At 42.2% G+C, this 16,630-nt stretch overlaps 2 protein-coding genes across 4 annotated transcripts in view; one reads left to right on the plus strand and one right to left on the minus strand.

Moving 5' to 3' along the window:
- Window positions 1-1,502: 1,502 nt before the first annotated feature.
- NKIRAS2 (NFKB inhibitor interacting Ras like 2) lies at window positions 1,503-9,766 on the minus strand. 3 transcript variants are annotated; one of them, XM_020811705.3, is made up of 4 exons: window positions 9,674-9,766; window positions 6,107-6,203; window positions 4,773-5,014; window positions 1,503-3,233 (listed from the first exon to the last, which is right to left on the minus strand). In XM_020811705.3, exons 2-4 carry the CDS (start codon window positions 6,198-6,200, stop codon window positions 2,994-2,996), a joined length of 576 nt encoding a protein of 191 aa, XP_020667364.1. In that variant the 5' UTR covers window positions 6,201-6,203; window positions 9,674-9,766; the 3' UTR covers window positions 1,503-2,993. The 3 variants fall into 3 exon arrangements, with proteins under 3 accessions (XP_020667364.1, XP_020667365.1, XP_020667366.1); XM_020811706.3 differs by having other exon boundaries at window positions 6,107-6,233; window positions 9,674-9,756; XM_020811707.3 differs by lacking the exon at window positions 6,107-6,203.
- A 1,387-nt stretch (window positions 9,767-11,153) lies between these two features.
- The window catches only part of DNAJC7 (DnaJ heat shock protein family (Hsp40) member C7), a 45,026-nt gene continuing 39,549 nt past the window's right edge, over window positions 11,154-16,630 (plus strand). Inside the window, exon 1 of the mRNA XM_020811701.3 lies at window positions 11,154-11,371. Coding sequence (XP_020667360.3) covers window positions 11,244-11,371 — 128 coding nt within the window. The 5' untranslated portion in view covers window positions 11,154-11,243. The remainder of the gene's footprint in view (window positions 11,372-16,630) is intronic.

Consider the following 16,630-nt stretch of genomic DNA (forward strand, 5'->3'; position numbering starts at 1 on the left):
AATGATGCCAGAAAAGAATCCCAACCACTTTTGTGATTTAAAAAAAAAATAGATTAATTACCTAGTTTTAAAATATGCCGTAGATTATCAATGCCAATGAAAGACAGCATCCACCCTCCTGATCTGTAGGTTCCCAGCCAGTACTGGGCATTGCCAAGGGTAATGGGGCGTGTAGCACACCTTCCTCATTTAGGTGGGAACAAAGCCAGAAGGTTGGTACTGGAGCTTTATATTCCTTCTGCGAGTCTCAAGAACGTGGCAGGTAGGAAAGGAGAACAATAGCCAACAACCTGGAGGTGGGGAAGCTACATGACAAATTATATGCCACCAATGTCCTGCAACTCCTGGCAACCCTATGGAAGAGTGATCTCCAAAATGTCCTGTCCTCATCTGATCTGCTCAGCTCTTGTAAATGCAAGCCTCTGGCTTCTTTTAGGGAGTCAGTCCATCACATATTTGGTCTTCCTCTTTTCCTTCTGCCTTCCACCTTTCCCAGCATCATTGCCTTTTCCAGAGAATCCGGTCTTCTCATGACATGCCCAAAGTAGGCCACCCTCAGGACATGACAAATAGAAGGAATGTATTCTCTTACCAGGTCAGCATGCTATTATCACCTTGATAAGCTAGCTGCTTTCAGGAGAACAGCTTTGTAAGTAACTCATCAAATCAGGATGCTTCGTGTGCTTCCCCCCCCCCCAATCATTGTGGCTCTCCATAAGCTAGTGGACTTAGAATTCAAGAATGTGTTCTTACCGCGAAATTCCTCTTCAGTACATCTTGACACCACAGACAGAAGTGGCAATGTTTTGAACAGTTTTCCTTTCAGTTTAAATGTCTCTTTGGTCCTAGCAGTCCATCTCTAGTGTTAAATTCAAAAAGAAATAGTAGAGGGAGGAGAAAAATCCTAGAAGCAAAAAATTATTTCCACACTGATATTAGAAACACTAACATGTATTTTAATTTATGTATAGAGGCTAAATGCCCAGCTTTTAATTTTTTTAATTATACTGTGCACCTTCTATGTATTACCCAGCATTCAGTGCAATGATGGTACCAGAGAAACAGTCACTGAAGTGTTCAAAATCCATTTTTGACTCTCTTTGTCTAGGGCATGAGATTTTAGCCCACCAAGGGTTGCATACTGTGGAGGACGACTCCATATAAACCTGCAAGATAGGCATTCTATGACATTGTCACCTGCATAGTAGTAAAAATGTCTCCAGATTTCATCTAGTTGCAGTGTAAAGGAGTTTTCTACAAAACAAAACTTTTAAAAAATATTCAAACATTTTTGCTATTGGGGGAATCGTTTCTGTAGCCTGTTATGAATTTTTAAAAAATCCCATGTTCATTTTTGATGAGCCAGAATGCAGCAAAGCACAAATGTCATTTTCTAGTTGTCAGCAGACTAGCCTCATTTGAGAGAAACTGTAATTTCACCCTTTGAAGGCACACTGGAATTCACTTGGGTTAAGAAATACTCCACAATAAAGAAACATGCATTTTGTTTTGTTTTATCTGATATTATTTCACTTTTATCCCACCGTGCATTTTTCTGACTCTGGATGTTTAGGCAGAGCAGGCTTTATTCTGTACATACATTCATACCTTTGAACATGCAACAATTTTATACACAATACACTGGGATTCTCACTGGGGTCAGGAAACACCCCATAACTTACACAGCGCAAGCTTTTTTTTAACATAATGCATGAGGGTCAATCTGCACTTCAGTGGTTTATAAGTTTTTGACAGACTTCAGAGCTTATTAAGCAGAAGCTTACAGATATTTTATCAGAAAGTTTGTCCCACAGTGGAGTTTACTCCCAGGTAGGTATGCATAAGTAATGCAGTTTTAGATTGAGATCACTCAGCTGAGAAGCTGCTCCAGACAGTTTGTTAACATGCATTATCCAGACCTGAGAAGCAAAGTCACCTTGTCAGGAAAAGCTATTCCTCAAACAATCTAAATCAAACCCATCAGATGACCTGGGGAATTTTAAATGCACGATCGCCTGCTCCAAAATTTAATCTCTATTTTTGGAATTACACATCTCCCCACAGCTCAGTTGTCTCTGAACTTCCTGTGGCTTGTTTCTCTCCCATCCACAATGCACTCTTCACTTCTTAAGAAGCTTATACAGTAAACTCCTGAAAGTATTCTAAATCTGGCTTCTGCTAGTTAAAAACCTGGCACATGAATCTGCCATGGCTGTGTATGCCCTTACTGGGGAGTGTTACAGGTTACTGTAGCCAGGTATGTTCCCACATGGAATGAAGTATTCCATTCCTGCCTTCCCAATGGTGCCCCAGCTACATTTTATCCAAAGGTATTTTTCCCTAGAAATAACCAAGGAAGTAAGGGGATGGGAGTTATTATATGGAAATTCTTGGGTGAGGTGCCACCCATACTCAGACCACGAGGAACCTACATCTCTTCCCTTTCCCTTGCAGTAGGAAGGTAACTGCAGTGAGACCATCAACAAACTGAGTCCTCAGGGAAGGCTCTCCTACCCACCATTTTCGTTTTCAGGAACCAAATTGAGGACAAGTTGTAGTATCTATAATATAGGTTTCCAAGCTTAAAGTGCAGGCTGCTTGGAAAGTCAGAATGAATGGGTGGTTCAGAAAAGGAGTTTTTTTTTTTTTTAACCTCAGAATACCTTAGCTCTGAACTCATGAGTGTATGGTTAAGCATTTTTTCCATTTTCAGTGAAAATCAAGATAGACTTTTCATTGCCCTGGGAGACTTAGGGCATTCTCTTAGGCAACTGTCTTGGGCCAACTGCGTTCCACTATGAACAGAGCACATATGTCCAATTGACAGTAACTGCTCCAGGGAAGCAATAATAGTTAGAGAAGGAGAGAAAGACTGAAAGAATGGAAATGGTGCCTCATCTGGAATCTGAGGCTGAGAGTTTCTGCTTTATAGTAAGGCCAGCCTGGCATGCATGCATTTTGGGGCAAAGAGGGCAGGCACGCGCCTGTAAGTTTCACCCATCCACTGAGCCACTGCTTTTATTCTTGCGGCTGAGCGGGAAGGCAGATTTGCTCTGCGGCTGCGTCATCTTGCTGGCTAGGTAGACAAAGGGCTCGATGAGAGTCCGGCGGTCAGCAACGGAGACTTCCCACAGCTTCACTTTCTCTGCTTTGGCCCAGTGCTGGGCTGCCTCGTGGTCCACACGCCGCTGATCCTGCAAGTCACTCTTGTTGCCTAAGACGACAATGGTGACCTGTTGAGATTCAGGAGAGGAGGGGGGGGAAGGGGAACTTGTTACCACAAATAACAGATATTGTTCACAATGGAATACGGCTGCCTCAAGCCATTTAACGGCCTGAAGCAAAGGACAAACCAATGCCTCCAGCAAATGGGTGATCAAGATTGCTGCAGAGAGGCTTGAAACTCCTCACAATCCTAATGGAAATCTTTAGAGTGCTGACTGTGTCTGAGGTCAGCAATCTTTTCTCCACAGCTCAGTCAAGAGGTGACCACGTGAGCAGTGGGGGAAAGTGGGCAGGCATGCTAGGCTCCACCCACTTTTCACCACTGCATGCAAAGTAGGTGAGGACTGCACAGAGTCTCAGACTGACCTCCCCTGAGCCCCAAGCCCAGTGGATCTAAGGAATGATCCAGAACAAAACCTTGGATAGATTACTCTCAGGGCTGGTGCTCCGAGATAGCCATCATACTGGGATTTTTTTTTATCATACACTTTAAAAAGGAGGCATTGTGACCATTACATCCTGTCACTTACGAGCTTCCTTAGTAATGATGTGATTGAAAGACAGGATAAAAATATTTCAGACAAGCAAATGTGTGTTCGTATTTCCAACTGTGGTATTTTGAAAGGAGCTGTAACAGACAGGAACCAAGATAAAGAGGCAGGCCTTTCAAACTGAATTATTCTTCAGGCCTCATGTTCACTCAAGTCATTTGATGGCAACTTTTACAATATAAAAAGACTTCACTGCTAAAATATCAAAATGAACTATTATGAGACAAAGGTTTTTTTTTCCAGTTAGGACTGGGAGGAAGAATCTATGTTTCTTTACCTCAGGGGTTTCTTAACAGTTGTAAGTGTAGGCTCTGCTTTTTATTTAACAAAAATGCTGTCTCTTTTCACATGTATTTATATGTCATTTCTTTTGACTTTGTTAAAGGGTGAAGTAGTTTAAATGATGTTTCTAGTTTTCTTCATGGGACTTTTTCCTCCCATTCTGCTAGTTTTATGGTCCAGTGATGCAGTGCTCAGCAGCTGCCCAAGATTATGGGCTCTGGTGTAACTCTAGCCACATCCTGGACTGACCAAAGACATTCTGCTACTTCAGATGGAAAACAGGACGATGCCCCTTGTCCCCATTCCACATATAGAAGTTGACTCAACTGGCAGTTGACTCTTACTTCAGCACTGGCAATAGGGCATTATGCTGCATTTGAGACAACAAAATAGCTTTTAAGATGCAAGGCAGATTGCATGTTTTATAAAGCTCTGTCTTCCACTCCAGAACCAAGCCATTGCTGGCCACAGCAGTTACCTCATTCTACCTAACGGTAGGGCTGGTCCTGGCAAACACTGAGACTACGGTTTCCAGTACTTCCTCAAACCCTCTAAAGCATGTGTTTGTGTACACACACACCCATACACTCACTCATGCATGCATGCACGCACACACACACATAAACACACCTCTCTGGCATTTCTGCATGATTTATCCTGCAACTGGCTTAATTTGGAAAGCACGTCAAGAAAGAAACCCAGTAGTTCACATACCTCCTTCTTATCCTTGCTCTTGTCTATTTCCTTCTTGAGAATCTCTGCCCTCTTGAAGGATTCCTTGCTATCAATACTGTAAACCAGCACATATCCATCAGTGCAGGAAAAGCAATGTTTGGGCAGCTCCAGTCCATCCCTCAAACCTCGAGTATCATAGAAGCGAACCTGCTCCCGCACCCCCCGGTCTGTCTCAATGGAGCCCACGTAAATGTCTTCCTGAGTTTCAATCATCTCCGAACCTGCATAAAGACAAGGGAGAAGGCAATCATTCACACAAATGCTAACATTGCTCTCTTTTGATAGAAGGATTTCCTACCTCTTCATAAACACAGTAAGCACAGTATATTTTGCTAACTGTGCCTTGAAGTGATTCTCTTCTTTGGTTTTTTTCCTAGTTCCCAGGGTAGCTGAAGTCCTACTGAGGACACACCCTTTCTGAACTTAAATGTGTTATGATATCAAATGAGAGGCAGACCTGTTTTTCCTCCCATTCCTTACTGCCAAGTACACCTGTTCTGAACATATTTTAGGAGTTGTTTGTATACATTCCTTGTAGAACAGTTTCAAGCCAGCGGAAAATTTACTTACTTAATTTTTATATTTACTTTATTTATATCCTGTCATTTTTCCAATACAGGGACTCAAGGTACAACTGCTAAAAATACATATTTATGTTTAAAATAATTGCTAACCATTACATGTTACTAAGTAAATGATACAGTAATTAATTAAGTGATGCTAAAGATTCCTAAAATTTACACCAGTGCTGTACTTCGTTGCTGTTTCACTCCACATGTTTTACATTATTTTAATAACAATATAACACAAACAAGAAAAATAGTTACATCAAACATGCTCCCCCACACACTCCGTGTTGAGATTTTGATGTGAATATATATTAAACGTAAATGTTGTATAGTTAAATGTAAAATGGCTGCTTTTACCTGAGTCATTGTACTGATTGTATTCAGGTGTGGATCAAGGTTTCAAACTAAATACTTTACATCTGTGTACATGATGAAACTTTGTGTAACAGAAAATGAAGTAATGTATTTTCTGATTGGTCACAGAACTGTACATAAGTAATGTGTAAAATGAACGTCTTTATCTGCTGTAAGCCAAATCACTTTTCCTATGCTGCGTGTTGCTTCATGTCATGTTATGCAGCCAGATGAATGTCTATTCTCTATGTATATATGTAAATAGACTAAGTTGATGTTTTACTCTCTCAGAATTATAGTCTCATAGTATCTCTGCTAACCAATATCTCCTTACTCTGCTAAAGTTATGAGAATACATGTTTCCTTGTAAGCTTTGAAGCCAACACTCACCGACCACATGATTTCCATAGAGAAGCTGTTCCAGGATGGAGGTCTTCCCAACGGATGCCTGTCCACAGACTACCACTTTGCAGCTCTTCCCCATTGTCTGGTGGGGGAAGAGGATAAATGCAGGAAACTATAAATCAAAGGTGAGCAGTGGAAACAGGTGGCTGAGAGAATGTACATGTGCTTAAGGCCATCTTTGGACATTTTTAAGAAGAAGCATCAAGAGAGTGATCAAACTTCCTGAATCCCAAGAAGGTACCAATACATTGGAGGAAAGGGCATGAGCAAGAAGGCATTAGACAATGTATACTCCCAAATCAGAGCTTGGAAAAGTGATATTGAAAGCAGGAGAAGGCAACCTCCAAAGACCTGGGAGTAGCATATGTCCATCAATTGGCCCTAATGGCTCCTGTAACCGCTTATATATTCTTGGTTAGATAACCCTTAAATTAACCTAAGAGAATCCAAAACAGCATATTTAGATTTGGGCAAATATATTTTTTGGCACAGTTGTGTGCAAGGGGGGCTTTTTTCGTTAAAATTCTGTATGCATGGTTTTAACTGAAAAAGCTGCCTTGCGCACTCCAGTGCGATAGATAGATAGATAGATAGATTAAAAATCGGTTTGGGGATGTTGGAGATCTTTTAAAAAATGGCAAAATCTTCCCCTAGAGGACAAAAGAGAAAATTTCAAGCCAAACTTGTTTTTTTACCAATAAAGTTTTATAATAGGGGGGAGGGTGAAGGATTCTAGGACTCCCCAGGGGTGCTGGGAGACCACATTTTGCCTGCACCTTTTGTAGAGTTTATAACAATGCAATCCGACTAGCTATCCCACTTCCCATACAGCTTATCACTATAGATGTGGAAAAGCTGAAATGAAACATGGGCTTTGATAGTAACATCTCAAAACAGCAGGTTTGTGTTACAGTCCTATCCACCATTCATCTTCACTATCCTGGTCCAGCTGGTCAGTCTCTAAAGGAAGGAAGTCTTGTGTTCAATAGGCATCAACCTAGATGAGTTTTTTCTCCTCTTCCGGGGCTCAAAGAGTGGGGCTCATGTCTTGTGTTTATCCAGCATGGAACTTACATTTTAAGAAACGGTTGTGGTAAGAGGCTGATCTGTAGTGTAAAGATCCTTACTTTTACAGATATAACTTCAACCTTAAATTTTTGCCTTAAACCAGATATTTTCTCTCTTTTGGGAATAACAAGTGTAAGAACACTTGGCGGGGGGGTTGGTACACATGTCGAATACTTCTTTAAAATGGACAGCTCTACAGTACTGCTAATCTTATTGTCCTCAGAAAGTATCTTATGGGCCAGGAAAAAAAACTTGGATGTCCCCCTTCTAAGACAAGAGAGAGGGATTATTCTTGGAAAAGGAGATCCAAGCTAGGAAACCACCCCTGAGTCACCATGAAAGCCTTCAAGACAGTTTTTTTTTCTTCAACACTGGGAAATGGAGGGAAAAAGACATGTCGCTGGGGAGAGGTGTTGCACCATGGCAGCCTGTGGAACTGCAGGATCCCCAGATCTCCAGCCATGACTTGGAACAGGTTGCAGGCCTACTTCAGCTCCTCTCTCCTACTGAGTCAGAAGCAGCAATTCTCTTCGAGATCAGGAAAGGAAAAAGGAATGCTTATCCCCCTCATTTCTGCACAGCTGGCACGAGGGAGATTTACAAGATGCTGGGTTCTTTAGGGATTCCAACACTGGACCTCTCAACACCTCACAGTGGGCTTGCTCTGTCCAAAAAAAATGAAGTATGAGACTACCACCTCTTTTTGCCAGTAATATGGACAGACACTTCTCTTATTTCATGATGTCATCACTGTGGTGCCCAGTTATGTTTACCTGTATTGTTTATAGGGTTGGGTAAGTATGTGATGGGAGGAGTGAATGAGGAGCATAGAATGTTGGTAAGAGTGGTTCTGATTCGAGAGGCGAGTGCTGGTGAGCGTTTTGAGCAGTCTGGTGAGGAGAGATAAGGGAGAGGGTGGCATTTGGAATCTGAGAAAAATGTCTCTGGAAAAATATATACAATTCAAATTTAGCGTACCTGCCACATTTTACTTTCAGGCTCAGATTCTTTGTTGCACAGTAATGGACCCAAACAGGACACTTTTTTTTTTTCCTATTCAGATTAAATCGGAACCATACATTCCTTGTCCACTGTAAGTGTAGCACAGTGAATAGGATAGTAATGATTGTCCATCACTACTTTTGTGAAATGGTTATTATTTTATCTTGCACATATTTGTGTTCTTGCAAAGAAATATTCCATGGAAGGGTCACATGGCACGGTGTGAGGCTGTCGGTGAGAGCAAGGCCCCTCTCACGGGAGTGCCGTCCCTCCTGCTCTCTGCCGACGAGGAGGTGCAAACACCACCCATTCCCCCTCCCAGGAAGATTAGACCACCTGAGCAAAGCCCGGGGAGTGTGGAGGAGGAATTGAGAGGAATGTCCGTTGGAGAAGGCGGGCATATTTTGGTGGGGAAAAAACAACAACTCCGGGGTAGAAGTAGAGGCAGGACTCAGGGATATAAAGAGGGGGAAGGACAGCTTGCCTCATCGTTGGGAGTGGATATGGCTAGAAGACCCATAGACTGGGAAGGTGGAGAAGCTGAGGGTCCCAAGAAAAGAGGCAGATGCCTGGAGAAGAAGTGAGCTTACACCTAAACCCTCTTATTGGGGGTAGCGTGAGATGAAGGAGTGGAGGAAGAGGTTGAGGGAAGTAAAAGAGATGGTTGAGAGGGAAAGCAGAGGAAGATTGGAATGGCTGATGATGTAGCAGCAGCAGCAGAGAGGTCCTTCGGGAGACTTTGGCCAGAGAATGCCTCCTCCCGGGACCCAATCTGGACGGATGACTGGGACGAAGACACAGTACCCCTATTGGAGAGGGAGAAGGGACGATTATTAAACGCAGACTGTAGCCTGGACTGGCCGGGTCCCTGGAATACCCAGGAGACTAATCCATTCAAAGTTGAAGACTGGAAGCCCCCTCCTAACCCGTTGTTAGAGGGAGACAACGGTTGGAATACGTTTGTAGATATCGGCTGTTTGTTAAATAATCCAATAAATGTGACTCCTATTTCCAAACCAAGGAAGTCTGCCAATTTATTCGAAGAGAAAGAGGAGCCAGGACTCAAACCCTCACACACAGGTACCGCCTATTTGTTACATTTCATAATACTTTAGCCTCGGTATTCACTTTTCTCTGTCTCTGTATCCACCTGTATTTGTCTTATCTACCACTTGTGATTTCCCCACACATCTAGCAAAAAGAGCTCAAGAGCATGAAAGCTGACTGTCTATATATTTGTTAGTCTTTAAGGTACAAAGCACTTCCTTTCTTACAGAGGCACACTTAGTAAAGAGCTAGGAATGGCTGCTGCTCTGTAGAGTGTACATTTCATGGCACCCCATGTTTTATGTCACTTATTTGGAATGTGACCATGCAAATCCAATCTAAACCTGAAAACTGTTGGCCAAGAGATCTGCTTGAAAAAGCACAGCCAGTGCCGACTGTCTTGATACCCCTGCATGGGTAAAGGTGCAAACTTACCTTCTGAAGCCCCTTGTCTCCTGCTGTCTTTGCTTTCAGCCTGGGTCCAGTCCTATCTGGGAGAGGAACTGAGAGGTCGACAAGTTAGCATGCCTAGGAGGAGAGGCAGCAATGGGAGAATGCGGCTGACAGCTCCACCTAGGGTTGCATTCTGGACAAGGAGACTCCAAAAGCTGCACTTCAGGAAACAGTATATTTAAATAAGAAGTGCCGCAACAACTGTATGTTCTGCACTGTGCAAAGGACATACATGAAACATTAGAGAAGGGAGATTGGTTATTGGTTGACGTGTGGTCATAACCACATGTCAAAATTAAATTATGCAAGCCACTATCACGAGACACAATGGCCATGCAAGAAGATGCCATGCAAGAAGAATAGGTCTGTTAACAACCATTCACTTTCATAACTGAGCAGAGAAGGGTTTAGCAGACATCAGGCTTGTGGGATTTATTTGGTTTTCTAGTAGAAGCATGTACATTGTTCTTTAAGGAAAACTCCCAAGTTCATCAGCCAATGTCTGGTGCAAAAGATATCCGCTTAGAATGGATATCTGAAGAAGTGGGTAACATTCCATGACAGCTAACATTAAAATATAGCAGTTTGTCTTTAAAGTGCCACAAGGTTTTTTTACTTTTATTTTGCTTTGTGTCTGTTTTTTAACCATTTAGAATGAAACCATTCTGGGACTACCATTGTATTGTGACACTATAGACTTTTGAGTACCAGTGTATAGGATCACCAAGCTTCTTCCTATGAAAGTTATACATCAAGTTAACCTTGCCAATTTCCTTCAAAGTGAAAGGCGACTTTAGTTTTTGAGGGATTTCTTTAATTTTTGCAGGAGAAAATATCATTCTTTCTATATTTAGAAGACACAAAATCATTTTCCAAATATTTTAACTAAACCTGAACACCTCCACAACATTTATCAGATTTTGGGTGACTATCTTTGGGAAGAAAAGCCCTTACAGTATATCCCTTCCAAATTCTAGAAAACTCCGGTGACTTTGGATCAGTTACTCCTGTACCCAGACACTGGCACGGAATCCTATAGGCAGTCACTTTTAAGTGTATTACTTCCCACAGCTACCTGAGGATACCTGATAAGATGCTGGCACATGTCTGGTCACATGTTGATGTAGCTAACATCAACATATTTATTCTTTGGGTTTTTTTTTTACAATGCACATAACTACCCTCCACAATTATTGACAATCACAAGATGAGTTCAATAGGTTTTATTGTCTCTAGGCACCAAAGTTTAGCGAAAGTATGAATACGAAAAAAGACCACTCAGCAAACGCCAGTAGTCCTTTCACTACAAATTACTGTCGAAGCAACTGACGTCTGACTTCTACGCTCCTCCGCGAAGCCACGGAACCAATTAGTTCCCCCTCTTGGCGGACTTCGAGCCGTACGCTCGTTAGTCAGCCCAACCGGAAGTGGCCTCTCTACCTCAACAGACTCTCTTTCCGGATGTGAACGGATGAACTTTCTCTCCTTCTCTCTTTTTCTCGCTCTCTGTTCCCGGCTCGCCGGCCGTTGATTGCAGCAACAAGGAAGCAAGATGGCGGCGGCGGGCGGAGATTGCGACGTGATTATGGCGCCTGCGGCGGCAACACCAGTGGTGGCTTCGCATTCGGAGGCGCCGGCGATGTTGAGCGACGACGACGAGGAGGACGCGGGGACGCGCCGGTGAGACACCTCCGTCCTCATTGTCCCGAGGAAGGAAGGAAGGCGCTTTTCCTCCATTGAAGAGAGAGGGGCTGCTGGGTGGGGGGCAAGAGGAGAGAGGGAGGTGGAGCCTGCTTCATCGCGGGTGGGGGAAGAAAGAAAAAAAAGGGCGGCTTGTGTTATAGAGGGGGTTGCTAGAAGACAGGGAGTGCTGGGTGCATGGCATTGCCGTTTGTTGGACCGTCGCCAAAGATTCATGAATGAAAGAATTCAAGATGAAGACAGTTCATCCAGAGTGGGATCACTAAGTGGAGCCCCCATGCGCAGGAGTAGTGTATCTGAAATAGCAAGTGTTGGGGCGGGGAAGAAGTGATAGGGAAAGATCTCTGCCTTTATATCTGCATATAGGCTTTCTTGAAGCTTCCAGGTGGAACTAAGATGCTGGATGGGACGAATCCTGCTACTTAGCAGTTTGTAACAGGGATGGTCAGGAGAAACAGGAGTAGTTATACCTGAAAATGTACTAGAACTCACATTCGAGAGCTAGCCCATGTTCACTGTAAGGATTTCTGCTAATGTCAACTGTGCACTTACAGTAGATTTCAAGGGACTCACTTAATACCTCAGTTCTGGTCATGTTTAGGATTGTGCTACAATTTTTTGAATGGTTTGACCCTGACCTGGTGGGTTCCTTATTGGATCCTATACACTGAGGTAGTGTTCTAACTGTTTTACAGAATACTTACTTCCAGCCACCCTGAAAATTTTTATGCACAAACTGATTTTTAAACAGGTTGTATTTTGATATCCAGTTGTAAGACCTGTGCAACCCCAGCTTGAAATATGGAGAGCAAATCTCATAAAGATTTGAAAACATTTAATTAATTCACTTTATTTCTCAGGTTGGAATGGGAGCTGTTATCAAATAATATAGCGGACAGGGATAAATTCCATTGAGGAATTTCTTATTAAAAGGAACATTTGTTCCTTTTAATAAGAAACAGAGTGGAGATTCTAATATAGTACAGTACTGTATATCTTAAGACAGTGATTGATCCCATCTTGTTAATAAAATGATGAAAGTGTGGTATTGATTAGAAGCAACCAATTACATTTCTGAAGTAGTTTTATAAATTAGAAGTTAGGAGTCAGGTTTCATGGTTCTATCCTTTTGCCTCTGCACATGCCTTGTCTATGGTTTTGTTGTTTCACAGCCAGTCATTTTTTCTTTCTTATGGAGAAAATTATAGGTTTAAAGAAATCTATGGAAAAATCAGTGATTAATCTGGAGGCATATGGTGAAAACTCTGCCCTTCAGTTATTTTTTGTATACAGCTTGTTCCAGGGCTGTGACCGTATCATAGTGATAGAATACATGCTTTATACACACAAAAATAACAAAAAGAGGAACATTTGCAGTTCAATATCTGGATAGTTGCTGTCAGGTGAAAGTAGAATGTACTAAGCCAAGTGGGCCAATAGTTTGATTTAGAATAAAGTAATTTCTTACGTGCTTTTTTATTGTTGTTGCAGGGAAGGGCAATGACTGTGGTTGGCTAAATGAGCAGGGAGTGGTGGCAGTCAAATGAGCCTTCTGGCTATCTGGAGAGTTTCTCTTGCGCAGAGTAGCACACCTTACTTTAGATTTCTTGTCTGACCTGCACTGTGATCCTTATGTGTATGTATGGTACTTCTATTTGTAAGAGATGAGCAAGCGACTAATTTAGCCAGGTGGTTTAATATGTGCTTCTGTGTCACTGTGTGACTACTGACACTTGTATGTCCTTTCTAATTGGTTGATCACAGTGAGGTTTATTCTCAAGGAAGCTCTGGGAATAAGGTTAGACGAGGAGTGAGTTTAGTAGTTTGGATAGGATTTGGTTTAGGGCCTCGATATTTGGCGGAATGCCTACTCCCACCAAAATCTACCCGTATCACTTGATCTAGTCAGGAGGTGAGGTTGAGGAGCCTAACGCCTAGGGAGGCCCATTAGGAAAAAACAAGAAACCGAGCCTTCTCGGCAGTGGCTCCTCGCCTTTGAAATAAACTCCCCCCTGAGATCCACATGGCCCCTTCGCTGGGCATTTTCAAAAGCCAATTGAAAACCTAGCTGTTTAAGCAGGCCTTCCCTCCAGCCACTATTTGATTTACTCTTCTTTTTTTTTCCATCCTGAACAATTTATTACCGATGTTGTATATTGTTGTTTTATTTTAAATTGTTTTATTTTTATGTGGTGTTAGCCGCCCAGAGTGGTCAATTGACTAAATGGGCGGGATATAAATACAATCAATCAATCAATAAGAATGTGAATTTCCTATATGTAAGATAAATCTAGTTCTCCCATGAATTAATGAGTAGCAAGTAGAGATGTTGGGAGCAAATCTTACTCTATTCTGATCCAAAGTGTACCAAACTCTTGTCCATTTGGCCACTACCGAGACATACCTGGGAACAATGGTTTTGTCAGTACAGTATGTGTTGACAGTCTGCTTGGAGAGACCAAGGTCCAAAGGTGTCTCTTTCTAAGAGGAAAAAGGTACTGCCATTCCCTTCCTTTCAAATTATGCTAGCTATTGTTTTTGCCAGGTACTGCGAAGAGTACAGTTTGGGATTGTAAACAGCACAGCAGTGTTTTTAAAACTGTGGTATAGACTACTCTCTGATTGCTTTGAGTGTTTGTCGTTCTTCAGCAAACAGGATAGAATAACTAACAAAATTCCCTAAAGGACTGCTCGTACAAGTATGTGCTGGAGCAAATGTTGTGTTCCTGCAAAGCAAAAAGGTCAAATAGGTCTTGTTGGTGTCCATGAAATATCTGAACACACTCAAAAATCAACTGCAACATTCAGGGGTTCCTTAGTTGTCCACTTGTGGAAAAGCTTTCTTGAAACTTGTTACATTTCATGAAGTTTGTATACCAGAAATGTTGTGTGCAAATTGTTAATGGTGTAATTGATGAATAGGAATTGCATACAGTATTAGGTTCTCATGATCCCTGGAATTCTATGCCACTAATAATAAGAATAGTGGATCAGGTTTTTAAAGTCCCCCAAAAGATACGTTTTCAGCAATAGATCACCCCCCCCCCGCCAGCACTAGTTTAGTAGAAAAATCATGCATCTGTGCCAGTGCCCCTAGGCTTGCTTTTCCCAACTTGGTGACCACCAAGTGTGTTAGGCCAGTGGTCCCCAACCTTGGGCCTCCAGATGTTCTTGGACTTCAACTCCCAGAAATCCTGGCCAGCAGAGGTGGTGGTGAAGGTTTCTGGGAGTTGAAATCCAAGAACATCTGGAGTCCCAAGGTTGGGGACCACTGTGTTAGGCTACAGTTTGCATCAGCCTCAACTAACATGGCCAAGGGGAAGCAATAAGGAAGTTGATCTGAACCATTTCCAGGGCATCAGATTGAGGAAGGCTGGACTCAGTAGTTCCTAATAGACATGATTAAACAAGTTGGGGCTGAGACCAGAGGACAGTCTGGCACACTGTGCTTTTCTAAATATTCTTATCATCTGGATCTGGGTAGAAATTCTAGCAATCACTTGTTTTCTTGGTTCATTAGCTCTTGCTGCAGTCTGTGTCCATGCTCCCTTTGTGTTCAAGAGTCTTGGCTTTAAACCAAGAGTGTAAAACATGTGACCCTCCAAATGTTGGCCTACAACAGGATAGCATATAGTGAAGAATGATAGAAGTTGCCATATGGAAGCTACACTTTTGCCATCCAGATTTTTATACAGACGATGATAATCCATTCCACTGAAATCGCTGTTTAGCGAAATCATTGTCTAGTGAAAAGCATTTCCCCATTGGAATGCATTGAAACCTGTTTAATGTGTTCCAATGGGGAAGAATCGTCGTTGTCTAGCGAAGATTGGCCATAGGAAAGCCACTTTGCGAACCGCCAATCAGCTGTTTAAATAGCTATCTTGTGAAGCTTAGGTCCCAAAAACACCCGTTTTGCGAGCATGGAGGGAGCTGTCAAAATCGTTGTCTAGCGAAAATTGGTTTGCGAAGCAAGGACCAAACATTGTCCAGCGAAATTCCCCCATAGGAATCACTGTTTTGCGAATCGCTATAGCAATCGCAAAAAGTCAATGTCTAGCGAAAAAACTGTCATGCAGGGTAACTGTCTAGCAAGGCACCACTGTACTCTGAGGAAAGAAGTCAATATTATGGAAAGCCTTAAATGACTTATCTATTGAAGTGCAAAGAAGAAAGAATGGAAGTAAGCTGGCATGTAGATCAGGGGTGGGGAACCTCTGACTGGGGTCAGACATGGCATCCACTATTAGTGATTGTAGATCAAAGGATACGTAATACTGGAAAGTACCGTACTTTTGCTCCACTTCACAACTTGGGAATCTTAGACTTCAGCTGCTCTTTGTAGCCTGGGAAGATACTTGCACTTAGGATTTGTCCTGAATAAACATGCCTAGAATTAAGTTGTACTTTGCTGTTGTCTGTGGCTCTGCCCATTTTGCTTTCCCTCTGCACTTTACCCAGTGGTTCACAACCTTGGGTCCCCTGATGTTTTGGGACCAGAACTCCTAGACGCTTTTACCACTAGCTGTGCTGGTTACAGGATTTTTGATAGTTGAAGTCCAAGAACATCTGGGGATCCTGCGTTGAACTCACCTACTTCTTGAATGTGACCCTTGAGACCTTTCCCAAATTAGAATTTGGTATCTGGGTTGAAAAAGTTGCCATATCCTTGATGTAGAATGTGTTGTTGACCTGCCATCTCAGCACAGATGGTTTGAGCAGTAGATAGTGGCAAGTACTTCTCTTAACCCTACATCTTGTGAAGAAGGCTTATCTCTTCAGTCAGGAAAATGAAGCACAAAGAGTTTAGAATTTGTCCATTTTACCATTTGTTGGGGACTCTATGAAGGGAGGTTGTATATGTCGCAGAGCACTTTCTTAAGTAACCTTCTCCAAATCTGTTAGCTTCAAGATCTTTTGAAATTCCAGCTTTCATCATCCCTGATAATTGACCATGCTTCTGGAGCTTTTAGGAATTATAAAATATCTGAAGAGAAAGCTAATGAAGAATGATACTCTTACCTGAGTAAATTTAATCTGTATACTACATTAGGGTTTCAAGGCAACTCCCTGAAGGTTAAAACTCCTGGAAACATTGTGTGTGTTACAGTGAATGTCAGAAGCATGACTATTGGCTTTTGTATGGGAATTTCAAGAGAGAATGTGTGACTTTGCACATGCTGAGTAATGGGAATTTATCTAAAAAGTTCTGATTGCTAAAATTGATTTTTTTAAAAA

This window comes from Pogona vitticeps, chromosome 6 (assembly GCF_051106095.1).
Source record: "Pogona vitticeps strain Pit_001003342236 chromosome 6, PviZW2.1, whole genome shotgun sequence".
Taxonomy (NCBI): Eukaryota; Metazoa; Chordata; class Lepidosauria; order Squamata; family Agamidae; genus Pogona; species Pogona vitticeps.